Source organism: Serinus canaria, chromosome 1 (assembly GCF_022539315.1).
Source record: "Serinus canaria isolate serCan28SL12 chromosome 1, serCan2020, whole genome shotgun sequence".
In the NCBI taxonomy this organism is placed as follows: Eukaryota; Metazoa; Chordata; class Aves; order Passeriformes; family Fringillidae; genus Serinus; species Serinus canaria.
Genome location: NC_066313.1, coordinates 113,436,980 through 113,456,508, shown reverse-complemented (window position 1 = coordinate 113,456,508; position 19,529 = coordinate 113,436,980). Strand labels below are relative to the sequence as shown.

Here is a 19,529-nt window from a genome sequence, read left to right as displayed (position 1 = left end):
ATTTCAGTTGTTACTGAATTTATTACATATAATTTCTTACATAGACATTATACACATATATAAAATTTATATGCACACCAATTTAGAAATATAATTTTTAGTTTATATATACACATATATAATATATAATTATATATAATTAACAGTTTATATACATACTATTTATATGTATTATATTACATAGAGTTTATAATTTCAGTTTTTACTGAAATTCTTACATATAATTTTACTGAAATTCTTACATAGAATTTATACACATATGAAATTGATATGCACATCAATTTAGAAATATAACTTCTAGTTTATATATACATATATATAACATATAATTGTATATAATTTCGTTTACATAAATACTATTTAGATGTATTATTATATTAAATAGAGTTTGTAATTTCAGTTTTTACTGAATTTATTACATATAATTTCTTACAAAGAATTTATACACATAAAATTGATATGCATATCAATTTAGAAATATAATTTATAGTTTATATAATTATATATATAATATATAAAGATATAATTTATAATTTTCATACTATTTATAGGTATTAATTATTATGTTACACATCATTTATAATTTCAGTTTTTACTGAATTTATTACATATAATTTCTTACAAAGAATTTATACACATAAAATTGATATGCATATCAATTTAGAAATATAATTTATAGTTTATATAATTACATATAACTATATATAATTTATAGTTTTCATGCTATTTAGATGTATTAATTATCATATTACACATCATCTATAATTTCAGTTTTTACTGAATTTATTACATATAATTTCTTACAAAGAATTTATACACATAAAATTGATATGCACATCAATTTAGAAATATAACTTATAGTTTATATATACATATATATAAAATATATATTGTATATAATTATCATTTATATACATACTATTTAGATGTATTATTATATTACATAGAGTTTGTAATTTCAGATTTTACTGAATTTATTACATATAATTTCTTACATAGAATTTATTCAGATATGGAATTAGAAATGTACGGTATGGTTGTAACTCCTTCGGCATGAGCTGGGTGGTTTTTGTGCCATTTTCAGTGCAGTTGTTGTACTCAGCTTGGAGCAGTGCAGGGTCAGTGGAATGCAGGAACAGCAGGAAATCCCCCTGGATCCTTTCCCCAGCCCTGCCCCGCTCCTGCAGGAGCACAGAGCCCTTTTGTTGCAGTAATTCCCTGCCAGGATTGCCAGGGGGTGCGCGCTGGATTTGTCCCCAGGCTGAGCTGGGATTAGGAGCAGAGGGGGGCAGAGCCCAAATTCCAGCCCGGGATAAGGGCTAAGAGCCTTTGGGCTGTGCTTGTGACCTGGGAGCGCTTCCAGAACATTCCTGTCAGCAAGGGATCACCTGGAGTTTTCTCTGCTTTATTCCCTGGCCTTGGGCTGGAGAACCAAGCCCTGGACACAGAATTCCCGGCACAGGGAGGGTGGGAATGGCTGCTGGCAGATCCAAAGCACTGACCTGGAACTGACTGCACCTGCCCTGCTCAGAGGGCTCAGGGTTTCTTCCACTCCTGCAAAGGCTTGGAAATAATCTTGAGAATTGAAATTAGGCTGGGGAGGGGTTCAAGGGAGAGATCAGAGCAGGCTGTGGGCACTGCCAGGGATGGGGCAGCCTCCCACCCTCACCGGGAGGAATTCCCTCCTAACAGAAGACAAGAATTCATCATCATCATCATCTGCTGAGGAAGGAAACAAAGGGTGGGGACTGCAGGCACTGCTGGGCTGGGTGAGACACAACCAAGGGCAGCTCAAAACTGCAGAATGGCAATTGCTCCTGGAGGAGAAAGAGGCTCCCACACTGGGCAAGGTTAATTCAAACTCTGCTGAAGTGCAGCTCAAGCTTTCCAGTCTTTCCGTGCACCATTTAATTTCCCATCTATTTTGCCATTTAATTTTCCTCTGCTCTGGTAAATCTGCAGCTGCTGCAGGGGCTTTTAATGCAGGTCTGGTGTAGGGAGACACATCTGAGAAAAGAAAGCTGCAATTTGCATTTTGCCTTTGTAATTTCATGGGATTTTAGGGATTAAAAAAACCCCCAAACCTGTAGAGAGCCATGGCTGTGGCTGGAAATTCCATGAGGGGCCTGGCCCAAGGCAGCAGCAAGTTATAAAATCACAGAATTTGTTTATTTTCCTCTTTTGTAAATAATCTTTAATTTCTTATTTGTAAATAAGGTGAATATTGGTAACCCACAGCCTCTAAAAATGCAATACAAGACCTCTCATATTTTCATTTTTACCTGCACTCCCCTGGTTTTTGCTCACTTTACAGAATTATCATGTAACAATTCATTTATTTATCACCTTTATCAGAACTGGAAGGGTGTAGAAATACTGGGGAGGTTTCAATATCAAAATCAAATTTAAATGGGCATTTGATCTAAGCAGCAGGACTGAGCTGGGACCTTTTGTTTCTCATTGTTTGTAAAGCAACTGGCCACAGGTACAAACTGAGGGCCACAAAGCTGCTTCTTAGTGAAGGGAATTTCTGCCTCTGCATCCAAAGCCTGCAATGACTCACAGAGTGATTCCTGCGGGAATGATTTACCCGGGGGCAGTAAATAAAGAGGGAGAGAGGGAAAGAGCCCTGAGGCACACGGGGAGAGAGAGCTGGGTCCAGAGGGAAAACCCTGCCCTGGCAGGTGGGAGGAGAATTCCCAAAGAGAATGGAGTGGGATGGGATAATGGGATGGGATAATGGGATGGGATGGGATGGGATAATGGGATGGGATGGGATGGGATGGGATGGGATGGGATGGGATGGGATGGGATGGGATGGGATGGGATGGGATGGATGGATGGATGGAATGGGATGGGATGGATGGAATGGATGGGATGGAATAGGATGGATGGGATGGGATGGGTGGGATATGGATGGGATGGAATGGAATGGAATGGGATGGGATGGAATGGAATGGATGGGAATGGAATGGAATGGAATGGAATGGAATGGAATGGAATGGAATGGAATGGAATGGAATGGGAATGGAATGGGATGGAATAGGATGGAATAGGATGGGATGGAAAGGAATGGAATAGGATGGGATGGAATAGGATGGGATGGGATGGGATGGGATGGGATGGAATAGGATGGGATGGAATTCCCAGAGCAGCTGGGGCTGCCCCTGGATCCCTGGCAGTGCCCAAGGCCAGGCTGGAGCAGCCTGGCACAGTGGGAGGTGTCCCTGCCATGGCAGGGGTGGCACTGGGTGAGTTTCAGGGTCCTTTCCAACCCAAACCATTCCATCATTCTATGAAATCACAGCTTCAGCCTCATGGTGCTCTCTGTGGTCTGGAGAATTAGAATTCCCAGGTGGATGTCACCCCCTTGAGCAGGGAGCACTGCTCAGTACATAAAAACACTGCTGAGGGAGATAGCCCAGAAAAATCCAACATGAATATTATGTTAAAAATATCCCATAACATAAATAATATCCCATAATTATAATGATAAATAAATACTAAATATCCTATAACATAAATAAATGAAATTCATAAATATCCCATAAATAAATTATATGTAAAAAAATCCCATAACATAAATGATATGTTAAAATATCCCATAACATAAATAATACCCCATAAATATATAATAAATGTCCCACAACATAAATAAATTAGTCATAAATATCAAATAAATAAATAATATGGTAAAAATATCCCATAAATAAATTATATGTTAAAAGTATCCCGTGAAATAAATAATATCCCATAAATATAAAATAATTATCCCATAACATAAATAAATTAAGGTCATAAATATCCCATAAATATGGTAAAAATATCCCACAACATAAATGTTGAAAATATCCCACAACAGAAATAATACCCCATAAATAAATAATAAACCTCCCATAACATAATTAACTTAGTCATAAATATCCCATAAATAAATTGTTAAAAACATCCCAGAACATAAATGTTAATACATATATAAACAACATATATCAATATCTGTTTTATATAAATATATAAATATATAAACATAAATAAATTGTTTAAAATATCCCAGAACATAAACAATATCTCATAAATAAAGAATAAGTATTCTATAAATAAATAATATGTTAAAAATATCCCATAACATAAACAATCTGTTAAAAATATCCCATAAATAAATACTATGTTAAAAATATCCCCTAAATCTTGAACATATCCAACCCTTTTAATCCTGGACGTGGCCTGAGGACCAGGAGCACTCAAAGAACAATTTCCAGCTGAGAGTTTTATTGAGCACCCAAGTCACGAAACCTGAAATAAAACAACAGCAGGAGATTGAGTCCAGCACTGCAGGAAAGCAAGAATATCAGATCCCAGAAACCAGACCAGAATGGGAACTCTGAACAATGGAGCTGTTGGCTGTCAGGAGATCATCCATGGGCTGGATCAACCTGCCCAAGGTGGAGAATGGGAGGCAGCAAGAGTTCCCTCTGTGCAGGGGGATCCCAGCCCTAAGCCTGGCTTAAGGGCAGAGCAGCCCTGGCCTGGCTCTGCTGGTGGACAGAGCTCAGCCCTGAGCACCACAGCCTGCTCTGGGGAGTCCTGAGCTCCCCGGGGCTCTGCAGCTGGGAAGGGCACTCCTCTCTCTGCAGCTGGAAAGGGAATTCAGTTCCTTCTGTGCAGCTGGAAAGGGAATTCAGTTCCTCTCTCTGCAGCTGGAAAGGGAATTCAGTTCCTCTCTGTGCAGCTGGAAAGGGAATTCAGTTCCTCTCTCTGCAGCTGGAAAGGGAATTCAGTTCCTCTCTCTGCAGCTGGAAAGGGAATTCAGTTCCTCTCTGTGCAGCTGGAAAGGGAATTCAGTTCCTCTCTGTGCAGCTGGAAAGGGAATTCAGTTCCTCTCTGTGCAGGTAGAAAGGGAATTCAGTTCCTCTCTGTGCAGCTGGAAAGGGAATTCAGTTCCTCTCTGTGCAGCTGGAAAGGGAATTCAGTTCCTTTCTGTGCAGCTGGAAAGGGAACTCAGTTCCTTTCTGTGCAGCTGGAAAGGGAATTCAGTTCCTCTCTGTGCAGCTGGGAAGGGCACTCAATTCCTTCTGTGCAGCTGGAAAGGGAATTCAGTTCCTCTCTCTGCAGCTGGAAGGGGAATTCAGTTCCTCTCTCTGCAGCTGGAAAGGGAATTCAGTTCCTCTCTGTGCAGGTAGAAAGGGAATTCAGTTCCTCTCTGTGCAGCTGGAAAGGGAATTCAGTTCCTCTCTGTGCAGCTGGAAGGGGAATTCAGTTCCTCTCTGTGCAGGTAGAAAGGGAATTCAGTTCCTCTCTCTGCAGCTGGAAAGGGAATTCAGTTCCTCTCTGTGCAGGTAGAAAGGGAATTCAGTTCCTCTCTCTGCAGCTGGAAAGGGAATTCAGTTCCTCTCTGTGCAGCTGGAAAGGGAATTCAGTTCCTCTCTGTGCAGGTAGAAAGGGAATTCAGTTCCTCTCTGTGCAGCTGGAAAGGGAATTCAGTTCCTCTCTGTGCAGATGGAAAGGGAATTCAGTTCCTCTCTCTGCAGCTGGAAAGGGAATTCAGTTCCTCTCTCTGCAGCTGGAAGGGGAATTCAGTTCCTCTCTCTGCAGCTGGAAAGGGAATTCAGTTCCTCTCTCTGCAGGTAGAAAGGGAATTCAGTTCCTCTCTGTGCAGCTGGAAAGGGAATTCAGTTCCTCTCTGTGCAGCTGGAAAGGGAATTCCCTACATCACCTCCAGTGTAAAGTGATTCCCTTCTGTGCAGGTGGAAAGGGAATTCCTTTCTTCACCTCCAGTGTAAAGTTAATTCCTTTTATCACCTCCAGTGTAAAGTTAATTCCTTTCTGTGCAGGTGTAAAGTTAATTCCCTTCATCACCTCCAGTGTAAAGGAATTCCTCTTTTTGCAGGTGTAAAATTAATTCCTTTCTTCACCTCCAGTGTAAAGTGAATTCCTCTCTGTGCAGGTAGAAAGTTAACTCCTCTCTGTGCAGGTGGAAAAGGAATTCAATTCCTTTCTGTGCAGGTGTAAAGTTAATTCCTTTCTTCACCTCCAGTGTAAAGTGAATTCCTCTCTGTGCAGGTAGAAAGTTAATTCCTTTCTGTGCAGGTGTAAAGTTAATTCCCTACATCACCTTCAGTGTACAGTTAATTCCTTCCATCACCTCCAGTGTAAAGTTAATTCCTTTCTGTGCAGGTAGAAAGGGAATTCAGTTCCTTTCTGTGCAGCTGGAAAGGGAATTCCCTTCATCACCTCCAGTGTAAAGTGAATTCCTTCCATCACCTCCAGTGTAAGTTAATTCCTTCATCACCTCCAGTGTAAAGTGAATTCCTGTCATCACCTCCAGTGTAAAGTGAATTCCTTCCATCACCTCCAGTGTAAAGTGAATTCCTGTCATCACCTCCAGTGTAAGGTTAATTCCTTCCATCCCCTTCCCCTGCTCTCAATTCCTCCCGTCCCCTTCCCCTGGTGTCTCCTTTAGGCCCAGCTTTGGCCAAAACTCTTTAATCCACCCTGGGTTTTATAAAAACTCTTCCAAAAATCCTCTGGCCTTCCCTCAGCCCTGCCCATGGCCTGTGAACAGAATTTCTGTTTGATTTGAAGGAAGGAGCAGAATTTTCATTCAGTTTTTGTTCAGTTCTGAGTTCAGGGTGCCTGGATGCTGCTCTGAAAGTTTCTTTCCCTGTGTCCCTGAGGAGCAAGGAAATAACTTATAAATAAATATTAATAATTTATAAAGAATAATAACATATAAAGAATAATAACTTATAAATTATAGCTCATAAATAAATAACAACAGCTTGTAAATAATAAGAACTTATAAATAACAATAATTTATAAATAATAACGTATAAATAAATCATTATAACTTAATTGGGGCAGCCTGGGGAAGTGAAAAGTGCTTATTAAGTGAAAAAAATGAAGGGAAAAATCCCTTTTTTTTACCTGGAGGAGTGTCCAGCTGCTGTTTTCACACTTCTCTTGTTGAACTTCCTATGGGGATGTTACACACAGCAAGAATCAACCCTGGCAGTGCCAAAAATACAATTTATCTGCAGAAATCACTAGCCACATTTTAAGTTAATTTTTGGTGTTTTTTTCTGCTATTTGGCTGAGAAAATAAACAGCAGCTGAAAGATTTTAGTCTGATTTTAGTCCTGGATACTGGTGGGGCAGAGCTCTGGGGCTGCTGAAAAGCATTGGAATAATAAGTGGCAAAATCGGGACCTTCTCCCTGAAAATGCATTTTTAATTGCAGCTGCTGCATCTTAAAATTCAGCCTGGAACTTCAATTTCAGCATCTCCAGTGTGGCATCAAAAGGGTTCTGGCAAATTCAGTGTTTGCGTGTTTGTTCTCCAGCCCCAGGCCCTGGAATGAAAAGAGAGGAATTTCCAGGTGATCCTTTCCTGACAAAAAGCTCTGGATTGGATGTGATCTGACCCAAATGGAACATGAAAAGTTAACAAGTGCATTAGAGTTGCATTGAATGAACAGAAATTAATTACCATTTTCATTTTTATGGCACTTTTAACAGCAGTACTGTTGCCAGACAGAAGTAATTTTCAATGTTTAAAACGTTTTATATAGCTACAATATATTTTAATATCTTTAATATTATATATTTTTTATTAAATAATATAAATTATATATATAATATAGAACATTATTCTATTTTTTAGTATTGCTGAAACAGAAGTAAATTTGGTGTGGGGGGGAATCAGTGTTTTAATAATGTAGAAATCTGCAGAAACCCTGCACAGCCCTCAGAAGTTTAGGAACCCCTTTGTGTCCCCCTGCCAGGAGTAGATGGGAGGTTCTGTTCCTGGCATCACAGAGTGGGTCCTGCTGGGAGGGATCAGCCAGGGCCACCCTGGCATGGCAGGGACACCTGGCACTGTCCCAGGGGCTCCCAGGTGGCCTTGGACACCTCCAGGGTTGGGTGGGGGTGGGCTGGTGTTCTCAGGGGTCCCAGATGAGGGCAGAGATGAGAATCCTGGCTCCACGTTTCAGCAGGCTGATTTATTGTTTTATGATCTATATTATATTAAAAGAAAATGATACATTAAAACTACACTAAAAGAATAGAAGAAAGGATTTCACCAGAAGGCTTGAAGGGAACAGAAAGGAATGATAATAAAATCTTGAGAGTGACCAGAGAGTCTGAGCCAGCTGGACTGGGATTGGCCATTAATTAAAAACAACCCCAGAGACCAATCCTGATGCCCCTGGTGCATCCCACAGCAGCAGAGAATCCTTGGTTACATTTCCCTTCTGAGGCCTCTCAGCTTCTCAGGAGAAAAGATCCCCAGGAAAGGATTTTTCATAGAAGGTGTCTGTGCCAGGTGCCTGCAGAGGTTGTGGATTCTCCCCCCCTGGCAGTGCCCAAGGCCAGTTTGGATGGCGTTTGGAGCAGCCTGGCACAGTGGAAGGTGTCCCTGCCATGGCAGGGGTGGCACTGGAGGTTTTAAGGTGCCTCCCAGCCCGTCCCAGTCTGGCTGGTGTTGGGTACACAGCTGGCACACAGCTGGGCAGGGGCAGCAGGGTTGTGGCAGCTCCTCCAGCTCCAGAGGTGCAGCTGGGAAGGAGCTGGGTCTTGGCTTCTTTTCTGCCTCTGTCAGGGTCAGGACTGAAGCACTCTCAATGGCATTTTGTGTTCAGACTCAAATGTTTGTTATTTCCTATCTGGATTACAAGTTGTGAGTTCTGCAGCGCTCTACTAACAAGATACAAAATGGCTCACGATCGTTCTCCCCAGGTCTTTGAAGGATAAACTGTCCAATTCAGAAATGACACCTCAATTATTTTCCCTTTTAACCCAATTATTAATTCTTTGTGCCCCACAATGGGGACTTTTTCATCCAATGACACAAAACCACCCAAACCCATGGAGAAGAAGGAGAAGGAGAAGAAGAAGGAGAAGAAGAAGGAGAAGAAGGAGAAGGAGAAGGAGAAGGAGAAGGAGAAGGAGAAGGAGAAGGAGAAGGAGAAGGAGAAGGAGAAGGAGAAGGAGAAGGAGAAGGAAGGAGAAGGAGAAGGAGAAGGAAGGAGAGGAGAAGGAGAAGGAGAAGGAGAAGGAGAAGGAGAAGGAGAAGAAGGAGCAGCCTCCACCCTGGCACCCCCACCTTGCTCTCTCTCTCTGACTGCATTCTAAACCCTCCAGCTCTGAGTTTCCCACCCTGGGATATCACACACTTCTATCCAAACTCCACCCCCACAATCCCAGCTCTGCCATTCCATTCTGGAAGCTTCTCCAGCCCGTCAGGTCCCTGCAGTGTCTCTGGGGGTCAGAGCCTGGCAGCACAGACACTCTGGAATTCTCAGCACCCAGGGTTCCCACAGGAAGGAGCTGGTGGCATCCAGCTCACCTCCAGCTGCACCTGCCTGCTCCTCCACACAGGGTCTGTCCCCATCAGTGTCCCCAGGCTGCTGCTCCTGCTCTGGGCACAGCCTGGCACAGGGTGGGTGCCATTCCCAGCACCGAGGGGCCACCATGAGACTTTTCCCCTCCTTTTCCCTTCGGGGTGGATAACACCTGGCACCAGAGGCAGGATGAGACCAGATGGAGCTGTTGTACATTAAATTTTACATTTAAATGCACATTTAAATGCCCATCCTCCATTCTAAGCCCTGCTGGCAGCGTTTCAGGCTCAATTTTCCAAGATCCACAGCAGTTTTGTGTCTCCACTGCTCTGAGTGGGAGGAAAACCACAATGGCAGCTTTTGAGCAGCTCTCAGCTTTGCCACCCACAAACCAAGGCTTTCCTGACAGAAACAAAGCTTTTCTAAGCCAGCAGTGCAGCTGGCCCAGCATTTTTGAGAGTTCTCATCCCTTGGCTGGAGGCACTCCTGGTTTTCCCAGTGGTTGTGGGGCAGAGAGCTCAGGGATTTCTCCAGGGAAGTTCCTCAGGTTCACAGGGAGAACCAGACAATTTATCCAGCCCATGCCATGCATCCCTCCAGCTCCTGCCTGTCCCTGGCCAGGCCCTTTTTTCCAGCCATTGAGCTCTTTGTGAAGGTGAGTGTTTGTTTGTGCAGGAGTTTTTGAGATTTGTTTGATAGCAGCACTGTGCAGTGTTTGTGCAGGAGTTTTTGAGATTTGTTTGATAGCAGCACTGTGCAGGGAGTGTTTGTGCAGGAATTTTTGAGATTTGTTTGATAGCAGCACTGTGCAGGAGTGTTTGTGCAGGAAGTTTTTGAGATTTGTTTGATAGCAGCACTGTGCAGGGTGTTTGTGCAGGAGTTTTTGAGATTGTTTGATAGCAGCACTGTGCAGTGTTTGTGCAGGAATTTTTGAGATTTGTTTGATAGCAGCACTGTGCAGTGTTTGTGCAGGAATTTTTGAGATTTGTTTGATAGCAGCACTGTGCAGGGAGTGTTTGTGCAGGAATTTTTGAGATTTGTTTGATAGCAGCACTGTGCAGGGAGTGTTTGTGCAGGAGTTTTTGAGATTTGTTTGATAGCAGCACTGTGCAGGGAGTGTTTGTGCAGGAGTTTTTGAGATTTGTTTGATAGCACTGAGCGAGGGAGAAAGGACAAACAGAACGGTTTTGATTCTGTGTCTTGTTGGGTCATAAGGGCTTCAAATCCTAATGAATTAACCTATTAACTGTGAGACACTTGGGTTCTAATACTTCTGCCCCTGATTTAATCTCAATTTTAAGGCTGTGCTTTAGGAGAATCATGTCAAGGGCTTAAAAATGAGACCCCTGCTCTCTTGCAGTGTTACACCCAGTCTCACTCAGCAGCACCTCTGCAAGACTTTGCCTTATTTTGACAAAGCCTCTTAACAAATTGCAATATAACTTACCTGAGAGCAACACTTCTGGGGCCACCTTCTCCAGGATCCCAGAGCCCTTCAGGTTGAAATTCTAAATTAATTGATTTATTCTGCTTGTTCCCTTCAGTGCTTTAGACATCATATCTCTGTTTAGGCTGGTAAATATTTCTCTGTTCCTTTCCTGTGGTCATAAACTGATTTAACTCATTTTAATCTTGCAGTGGCTGGTGCAGATTTATGTCCACATAGACAAATGAGGTGGAGGCTGTTTCCTTTGGAGGGACTGCTGTGATTTATGCACAGACGTGTTTATAATTTGTAATTTTTCCAATTGTAGGCTGGCAGCGATGGGGAAAGTATTGGGAACTGCCCGTTCTCTCAGCGCCTCTTCATGATCCTGTGGCTCAAAGGTGTCATATTTAATGTCACCACCGTGGATCTGAAAAGGTGAGACTGTGACTTTTCATTCTGACATTTTAACTCTGGAGCACAACTTTCCCCAAATGGGGATTTTAAAGGGTCACTCTTGTCTGCCAGGCTGGGAGAGTTGGGTGTGCCCAACCTGGAGAAGGAACAGTTCTGAGACCTTAAAGCCTCTTTCAGTGCCTCCTAAAAAGGAGGGAGAGGGACGTGGTGCTGGTGTTCACAGGGTCCCAGGATGAGGGCAGAGATGAGAATCCTGACTCCACATTTCAGATGGCTGATTTATTATTTTATGATAGATATTATATTAAAAGAAAATGATACAATAAAACTACACTAAAGGAATAGAAGAAAAGATTCATCCGAAGGCTTGAAAGGAATGGAATGGAATGGAATGGAATGGAATGGAATGGAATGGAATGGAATGGAATGGAATGATAATAAAATCTTGAGAGTGACCAGAGAGTCTGAGCCAGCTGGACTGGGATTGGCCATTGATTAAAAACAACCCCAGAGACCAATCCTGATGCCCCTGGTGCATCCCACAGCAGCAGAGAATCCTTGGTTACATTTCCCTTCTGAGGCCTCTCAGCTTCTCAGGAGAAAAGATCCCAAGGAAAGGATTTTTCATAAAGTGTGTCTGTGACAGGAGTTTTTGTGGCTTTTTCTTTCCCAGAAAGCCTGCAGACCTGCAGAACCTGGCCCCGGGCACCAACCCCCCGTTCATGACCTTTGATGGGGAGGTGAAGACCGATGTCAACAAGATTGAGGAGTTCTTGGAGGAGAAGCTGGCGCCGCCCCGGTACCGCATTCCCGACCCCTCGGGGCTGCACGGGGGATCCCAGGGGCTGCTCCAGCTCAGGGGGGACTCTGAAACAGAGCTGGGGCTGGGGTGTCCCTGGGCTGTCCCCAGGCTGTCCCCAAGTCACGGCTGTGCTGCTCCCACTGCTGTCCTTCATCCCGAGCTCGCTGCCGGGGCATTCCCAGGGTGTGGAATCCATCCCGTGGGAACCTGACCTGCTCCTGCTCTGAGCTGGCCTGGTGTGAGGCTCCCCTCTCCACAGCCCACAGAGCCCTGTGCTGCCTGGCTGCAGGGGGCTGGGAGCTCAGGGTGACCTCGCTGCTCTCTAAAACCACCTGAAGGACGCTGCAGTGAGGTGGGGTCGGGCTCTTCTGCCAAATTCCAGGTGAAGGGATGAGAGGAAATGGCCCCAAGGGAGGTGCAGATTGGAGATTGGAAAAATGTGTTGCCTTCAAGAGTGGTCAGGTATTGAATGAGTTGCCCAGGGTGGATCACCATGTCTGGAAGTGTTCCAGTCATCTGGATGTGGCCCCTGGGGACATGGTTTGGGGTGAGGATGGTGCTGATGGTGTTTCCCAACCTGGTGATCCTGGGATTCTGTGAAGCTGAGGGCAGTGAGTGCCTCAGTGCTGGGGCTCTTTGAGTGTCCACATGAGCCCACCAGGCTGCACATGAGGGTCTGAGATTCAGATTTGTCCTCCCCCACCCCAGCAGCTCTTCCTACCTCACGCCAAACCCCTCTGTCCCTCCCTTGTCCCAGCATTGTGTCCCCTACCCCAGAGACCCTCTCTCCTCTGGGATATCAGTCCTCTCCCAGTGCTCCCTTCTCAAGCAGCCAAACTTAAGCCAAGGAAGCAGCTGCATGCCTCCACTTTTTTCCATTTTTCTCCATCCCTGGCAGCTCCAGCTCCTGGAATGGCTGCTGCCAACTTGCTGATGGCCCGAGTGGGCTCGGCCAGGAGCAGCTCCTGTGAGTGGGGATTTTCCCTCCACTCCTCCTCATGGCAGGATCCACCTAGCAGGCAGCCTCACCTCTGGAGGAGAAAGCCTGGGACACACCCTGGGGTGTTTGGGCAGTGCTTGCAGCAATATCCATCATTTCCCATTGCCCTCAGGAAAAGATTATATAGGTGGGGTTTAAAAGAAGTGATTTTTAGTTTAGGATTTAGTTTAGGTTCCCTTTGAGTCCTGGGTGGCTCTATGTGGTCACCCTACAAATAAATGTGTATTAATTAGTGGAGACAAAAATAAAGGGTAATTGGGTCACTTCTTTTTGTTTCTCTGAACTTCTCAGGTATCCCAAACTTGCACCGAAGCACCCTGAGTCGAACTCTGCAGGAAATGATGTCTTTGCAAAATTCTCTGCATTTATAAAGAACCCGAGAAAAGATGCAAATGAAAGTAGGTGCTGCATTCCTGTCATCAGCCCTGGGAGGGAGAAAGCAGACCTGTGCAGTTGTAGAACACTCCTGGAGATGTTCCATTTCCAGCTCAGGTTAAACTGACATTCCAGAGGGTGGAGGCTTTGGAAATCTGTGCCTGTTCCCTCCTTTAATGGAGGATTCCAAGAGCTGGTAAAAGCAGATACTGCTGTCACCACGGCAGCACCAATTCCAGCCTCTCCTCCCTCCTTCAGCTCTGGGGTCTGTGAGGCTGCACCTTCCCCACAGCTCTGCCAAAAGCCCAGCCCTCTGGAGGTGAGGGATTCCCTATTTCCATGACTAATGAGGACTCCAGCCCCTTGGCACGTCCCCAAAGCAGGACCCTCATCAGCACCATGAATGGCCCTAGGCTGGAGGAAGGCCAGGTGAGATGAAATATTAGGGAGAAATCCTTTCCTGTGAGGGTGGTGAGGCCCTGGCACAGGTTGGTTGTGGTCTCCCCATCCCTGGCAGTGCCCAAGGCCAGGTTGGACACTGGGGCTTGGAGCAGGCTGGGACAGTGGAAGGTGTCCCTGCCATGGCAGGGATGGAACTGGATGAGCTTTAAGGTCCTTCCCAACCAAACTATTCCAGAATTCTGTCTCTGTCCTTCAGCTCTCAGGCCTGATCCTTGGGTTGGCACTTTGGGTTGACACCCCAAAGTGCCATCCCAGGGACCTGCTGTTGTCATTCCAGCCTGGCTTTGAGCACCCCAAAGTGCCATCCCAGGGACCTGCTGTTGTCACTCCAGCCTGGCTGTGAACACCCCAAAGTGCCATCCCAGGGACCTGCTGTTGTCACTCCAGCCTGGCTTTGAACACCCCAAAGTGCCATCCCAGGGACCTGCTGTTGTCACTCCAGCTGTGCTGCCCTGCCTGGCTGTGAACACCCCAAAGTGCCATCCCAGGGACCTGCTGTTGTCACTCCAGCTGTGCTGCCCTGCCTGGCTGTGAACCCCCCAAAGTGCCATCCCAGGGACCTGCTGTTGTCATTCCAGCCTGGCTGTGAACCCCCCAAAGTGCCATCCCAGGGACCTGCTGTTGTCACTCCAGCTGTGCTGCCCTGCCTGGCTGTGAACCCCCCAAAGTGGCATCCCAGGGACCTGCTGTTGTCACTCCAGCTGTGCTGCCCTGCCTGGGCAAGCCCTGGCCCCGTGGCTGCCCGGGCAGGAGTGAGTGGGAAGGCAGTGCCAGCCCTCGGTGCCAAACCCCGCCCCACAGAGGGGTTTGAGGAGCCATTCCTGGTAACACAGCCCCAGGATGGTTTTTCCCAGAACTCCCTTCAGCTCCTTAGAGCCCTTATCCCAGCCTTAAGGTTTAAGCCTAGGATCAGAGAATTGCAGGAGCTGGCACAGCCCGATGTCTGGGCTGGTGCCAGGAGACAGGATGCAGGAGTTGCTTGGTGTCACGGGGACCTTGGTACAGCCTTGAATGATCTTTTTATTGTCTTAACACAGATTTGGAAAAATCTTTGCTTAAAGCCCTGAAGAAGCTGGACAACTATTTAAATAGCCCCCTGCCTGATGAAATCGATGCTTACAGCACGGAGGAGATCACTGCTTCCAGCCGGAAATTCCTGGATGGAGATGAGCTCACTTTAGCAGATTGCAACCTCCTACCAAAGCTCCACATAATCAAGGTTTGCATTTGCTTTTTTAGCCTCCTGGAGAGAAGGGAAGGACAGCAGCTGAATCCTTTTCTAGATTGTGGAAAGCCCCCCCAAAAAATTCCTCTGATTGGGAGACCCCAAAAAGTTCTGTGCCAGAACTGAGAGACAAACAGGACTTTGGGTTTTTGGTCTTCAGGTTGTTTTTTATTTTTCTCTTATCAATAGTTCAGTACTCCTCTGCATCTCAGACTTAGAGTGCAAAGAGAAGGCACCAAAAGTCACAACACACACAGGTTTAAGGTCTTTTAAGGCTATTTTGTTCAATTAACTTTCAGAACATATTTTATTTCTACCTTTCCACCAATAACTAATTATTTGTTTGTTCATGTAACATCTGCATTGTGGCTCTTTCTCACCAATAGCTCTGTGCCCCCAACACTGCAGAGAATGGAGCAGATGAAGAACAAGGAGGAGATCAGACAGTGCCCCAAATCCTCCATCCTGTCTCCTCCCCACCTCCACACTAAAACCCCAAAACTCTGAGTTTTTCACCCTGTGATAAACTCCGCCACTGTCGGGGTCTCTAGCTGGTCAGAGTGACCCTGAGAAAAGTTCAAAACTCTCCCTTCCCAGCCCAGTGCCTGAAGAAAGAGTCAGGGCTCTTCATTTCTCAGTCACAAGGTTGTTTATTATATTTTATCTATAAAATTTCCTCCTGCCCAGCTGAGGTCCATCCAGCAGGACAGCCAGAGGCACTCTGCCTACCCCCAGGGCCGTGTTATCTTTATATACTAAAAACTACATCTACAAAAATTTACAGTTATTTTCCAATACCCATCACCTATGTTAGACTGTGAGCTTCTACTCTAAACCAGTCTAAAAATGCCAACATCACCACTGGAGATGGAGGTAGAGAAGAAGAAGAAAGGCTGGACACGCCCAAATCCCTCTCTATACCAAAATCCCCAAACCTACATTTACACCCTGTGATAACTTTATTCTTACACTGTTTAAACTGCTGTGGCTTTTAGGTCTTCATGTAAAGGTGGCAATTTGCTCCAGGGTTCATAATCAAACCCATTGGTGTTCTGGGCTGTGTGCCAGGGTCTCTGAGCCCCCTGGCAGGGTCCCAGCAACTCTGGACTCCCAAAGGGATGTCCTGAGTTCCAACATACCACTGTCTATTTCACACACACAGATTCCAATCCATCCCAAAGGCTTGGAAGCTTTCTCCATGGACAAAGGTCAAAAGCAGAGCTCTCCTGGCGGTCAGAACTTCTCAGGACAGGCAGAGAAACATTCCCTGTGCCCTGGTCTCCAGCAGTAGATGGCAGAGGGATCCTTTCTCTATTCTGGGGGCACACCCAGTATTGGAATAAAATCCCAATATTGCTGGGTGGAATGTGCCTGGGCTCGTCCAGCCCTGCTCTGGACCAAAGGCAGCAGCTGTGGTGTTTCACCTCAGAGACACCTTTGGCTGGCTGGAAGTTGCAGCTGGGCACTCAGAACAAGTCCAGGCATGGTAGAAACTCAGTTTACCTCTGGTGGAAAGGGTTCAGGTGATGGTGAAGAGGAAAGGGAGAGGATTCCGCAGGAGGGTTAAATCCAGAGTTTATTCCAGAGTCACAGAGCTCTGAATCTTGGTAACAGCTCCAACAGAATCCCAACCACATGGTCTCTGTTTCCTTTAAACCCACAGGGAGGGGGGAGGGAGAGGACAGGTGAGCCACCAGCCAGGTGGGAGAGGGAGGGTCTCAGGGGACAATGATCCCTGGTCTGAGAGGCATCTTTGGAACTTCTGCCAATCACAGGACGCCCTTGCTGGAATGTGAAGGTTGACAGACAGCACTTAGGAAAGGGGCAAGGGGGAGGAGAAGGGACAGGTTGGCACGACTGAAGGAGGACAGGATATTGCTTCCCACCACAACACCCAGGGACACTGAGGCCATTTCCTTACAGCCAGGGTGATCCTCACTTTGATGGCTGCAGCTCTGGAGGAGCTGTTTCATATCTGTGCTGTGTCTGCAGTGGCTGAGCCTGTCCCAGCCACAGGGATGAGATGAGTGCTGGATGCAGAGCTGCAGAGGTGTTCTCAGCTGCATTTCACATGCAAAGTGCACATGACCACAGCCAAGGAAGGTTATGTTGTATTGTCCATCTCCATTTCTGTCTCTCCCATGGGTAATTTCCAATTCTGACAGGTTGGCCCCCACCCAGTGCCTCCAGGCAAGGCTCCCAGCCTCCTCCTGCAGGACTGTGGAGCTCCCACACACACCTGAACAGCTCCAGGGGCCTGGGACTGGCGTTGCCACAGCCCAGAAGGCTGGAGAGGGGTTTTTCACAAGGGCATGGAGTGACAGGACAAGGGGGAACGGCCTTGAGCTGAAGGAGAGAAGGGTTAAATAGGGTATTGGGAAGGAATTCCTCCCTGGCAGGGTGGGCAGGCCCTGGCACAGGGTGCCCAGAGCAGCTGGGGCTGCCCCTGGATCCCTGGCAGTGCCCAAGGCCAGGTTGGACACTGGGGCTGGAGCAGCCTGGCACAGTGGGAGGTGTCCCTGCCACGGCAGGGGTGGCACTGGATGAGCTTTGATGTCCCTCCAACCCAAACCATTCTGTGACTCTGTGGTTCTACTCTGCAAGGCTCTGGAAGAGAAATGACCACCCTGGAATTTCACTGGTTTCAAACAACAAGGTCACTTCAGGAAGTTTCCTGCTAGACTCCCACTCTGTCAGAGGAAAAGGGGATCCAATCATTTTCCAACACCTCCAAAAGAGAAAACTTTGCCCAGCCATGTCCTGGCTGATCCTACTGCAGACAGCAGCCAGGGATGAGCCCTTTCCCACAGCAAACCTCAGGAATCAGCCAAGGCCAGCACGGGGAGAATCCCCTGGGGTCAGGGGAATGTCTGGAGAAGGATGCAGGAGGAATGTCACACTGCCACATCACCCCTGCTGCCTGCAGGCAGGGATCAGGGCTCAGCCAAGAGCTGTATTCCCTGATCATTTGAAATTAAGGCTTTTAATTCATATTTTTCCTGTTTCTGTGAAAGTTTTCAAGTTTATTCCTGTAGGTTTATTCTCTTCACTCTGGCTTAAGTTTGCTGGGTTAACCAATATCTCTTCCAGTTTGTTCTACTGGTCCACGTGGCTTTGCACATCTTTAGCAAGATATAGACAGAAATAGAAATATAGGCACAAAACAAATCCTTTACAGGGAGTTCAGCAGCTTTCTCCACCCCATGTCTTCTTTTTATGTCTTTTCTTTGCCCTGTGTCACCAACACAGAGTCACACGCTGGAAATGAAAAATGGGCATAAAGAGTAGGCTTGGGATGTTTGGGGGTTTTTGCAGATTGCATGTGTAATGATGTTTTTCTTCTTTATCCTTTTTTCTTTTAATGAAAGGTCGTTGCAAAAAAATACCGAAATTTTCACTTCCCACCTGAAATGACAGGGATTTCCAGATACTTGAAAAATGCATATGCAAGAGATGAATTCACAAACACGTGCCCTGCTGACCAGGAGATTGAATATGCTTATTTGGATGTGGCAAAGAGAATGAAGTAACCTGAAGGTGCCTCTGTTTATTGCTTCTGTGGTGGACAACAGCCAAGCTGGAAGAGCAAAAACCAGCAGAGATTCTGCAGTGTGATTTTAAGTTCTGCTATTGGCCAATCCTTTTATAATGATTGTATTGCATTATTTACTCCTTCTTAAAACAACAGTGTGTGTGTGTGTTTGTGTGTCCTGCAAGTCGGTTGTCCATTCCAAGGAAAAGGCATCCATCAATGGGAGAGGTTTGTAGGATTTAGGGCAGCAGTGTAGGTCACACACTTGCAGCAGTACCACAGAACAAATGGCTGCATTTTGGGAAGGTTTAGGCCTGTTGGAACACTTTGAACCTTTTGTTAGTGCTGCCTCTGGTCTCTGCTTCACAGCTCTTGCCCAAACTTCACCTTGGACTGGTTGGTTTCTCTCTGCTTCACTGCCCTGACCCAGCAGCCCCTGACTGACCCAGGGGAGAGCCCAACCTGCAGGTGGGAGCACACCTGGTGTCCCCCAGGCCTCTCCTCTGGGCTGCAGCCCTGCAGGGCAGCTCCACCACGAACAATTCCTATTCCCATTGCAGGAGTCTCCTTTGGTGTGGGAAAGACAGAGAGAAAGGAGAATTCCTGCCTTCCCTATTGTACTTGGGCTCCCCCCAGACAAAGGCAGGAAGGATGAATCTGACTCCATGTTCTCAGCAGGCTAATTCATTATTTTATGATACTATATAAGATTAAAGAATGCTGTACTAAACTATGCTAAAGAATACAGAAAGGACACTGACAGAGGGCTAAAAAGAGAATAATGAAAACTCCTGACTCTCTCCAGAGCCCTGACCCAGCCTGGCCCTGACTGGGCAAGGAGTGCAAACAGCTTCCAGCAGAATGCACTGGAACAATCACCTGGGGGTGAACAATCTCCAAACACATTCCACATGGGCACAGCACAGGAGAAGCAAAGGAGATCAGAATTG

At 46.1% G+C, this 19,529-nt stretch overlaps 1 protein-coding gene across 1 annotated transcript in view; it reads left to right on the top strand.

The window, feature by feature from the left end:
• The window catches only part of CLIC6 (chloride intracellular channel 6), a 30,421-nt gene extending 11,689 nt beyond the window's left edge, over positions 1-18,732 (top strand). The window contains exons 3-7 of the mRNA XM_050976807.1: positions 11,095-11,204; positions 11,857-11,982; positions 13,277-13,383; positions 14,860-15,041; positions 18,416-18,732. Coding sequence (XP_050832764.1) covers positions 11,095-11,204; positions 11,857-11,982; positions 13,277-13,383; positions 14,860-15,041; positions 18,416-18,577 — 687 coding nt within the window. The 3' untranslated portion in view covers positions 18,578-18,732. The remainder of the gene's footprint in view (positions 1-11,094; positions 11,205-11,856; positions 11,983-13,276; positions 13,384-14,859; positions 15,042-18,415) is intronic.
• Positions 18,733-19,529: the final 797 nt, after the last annotated feature.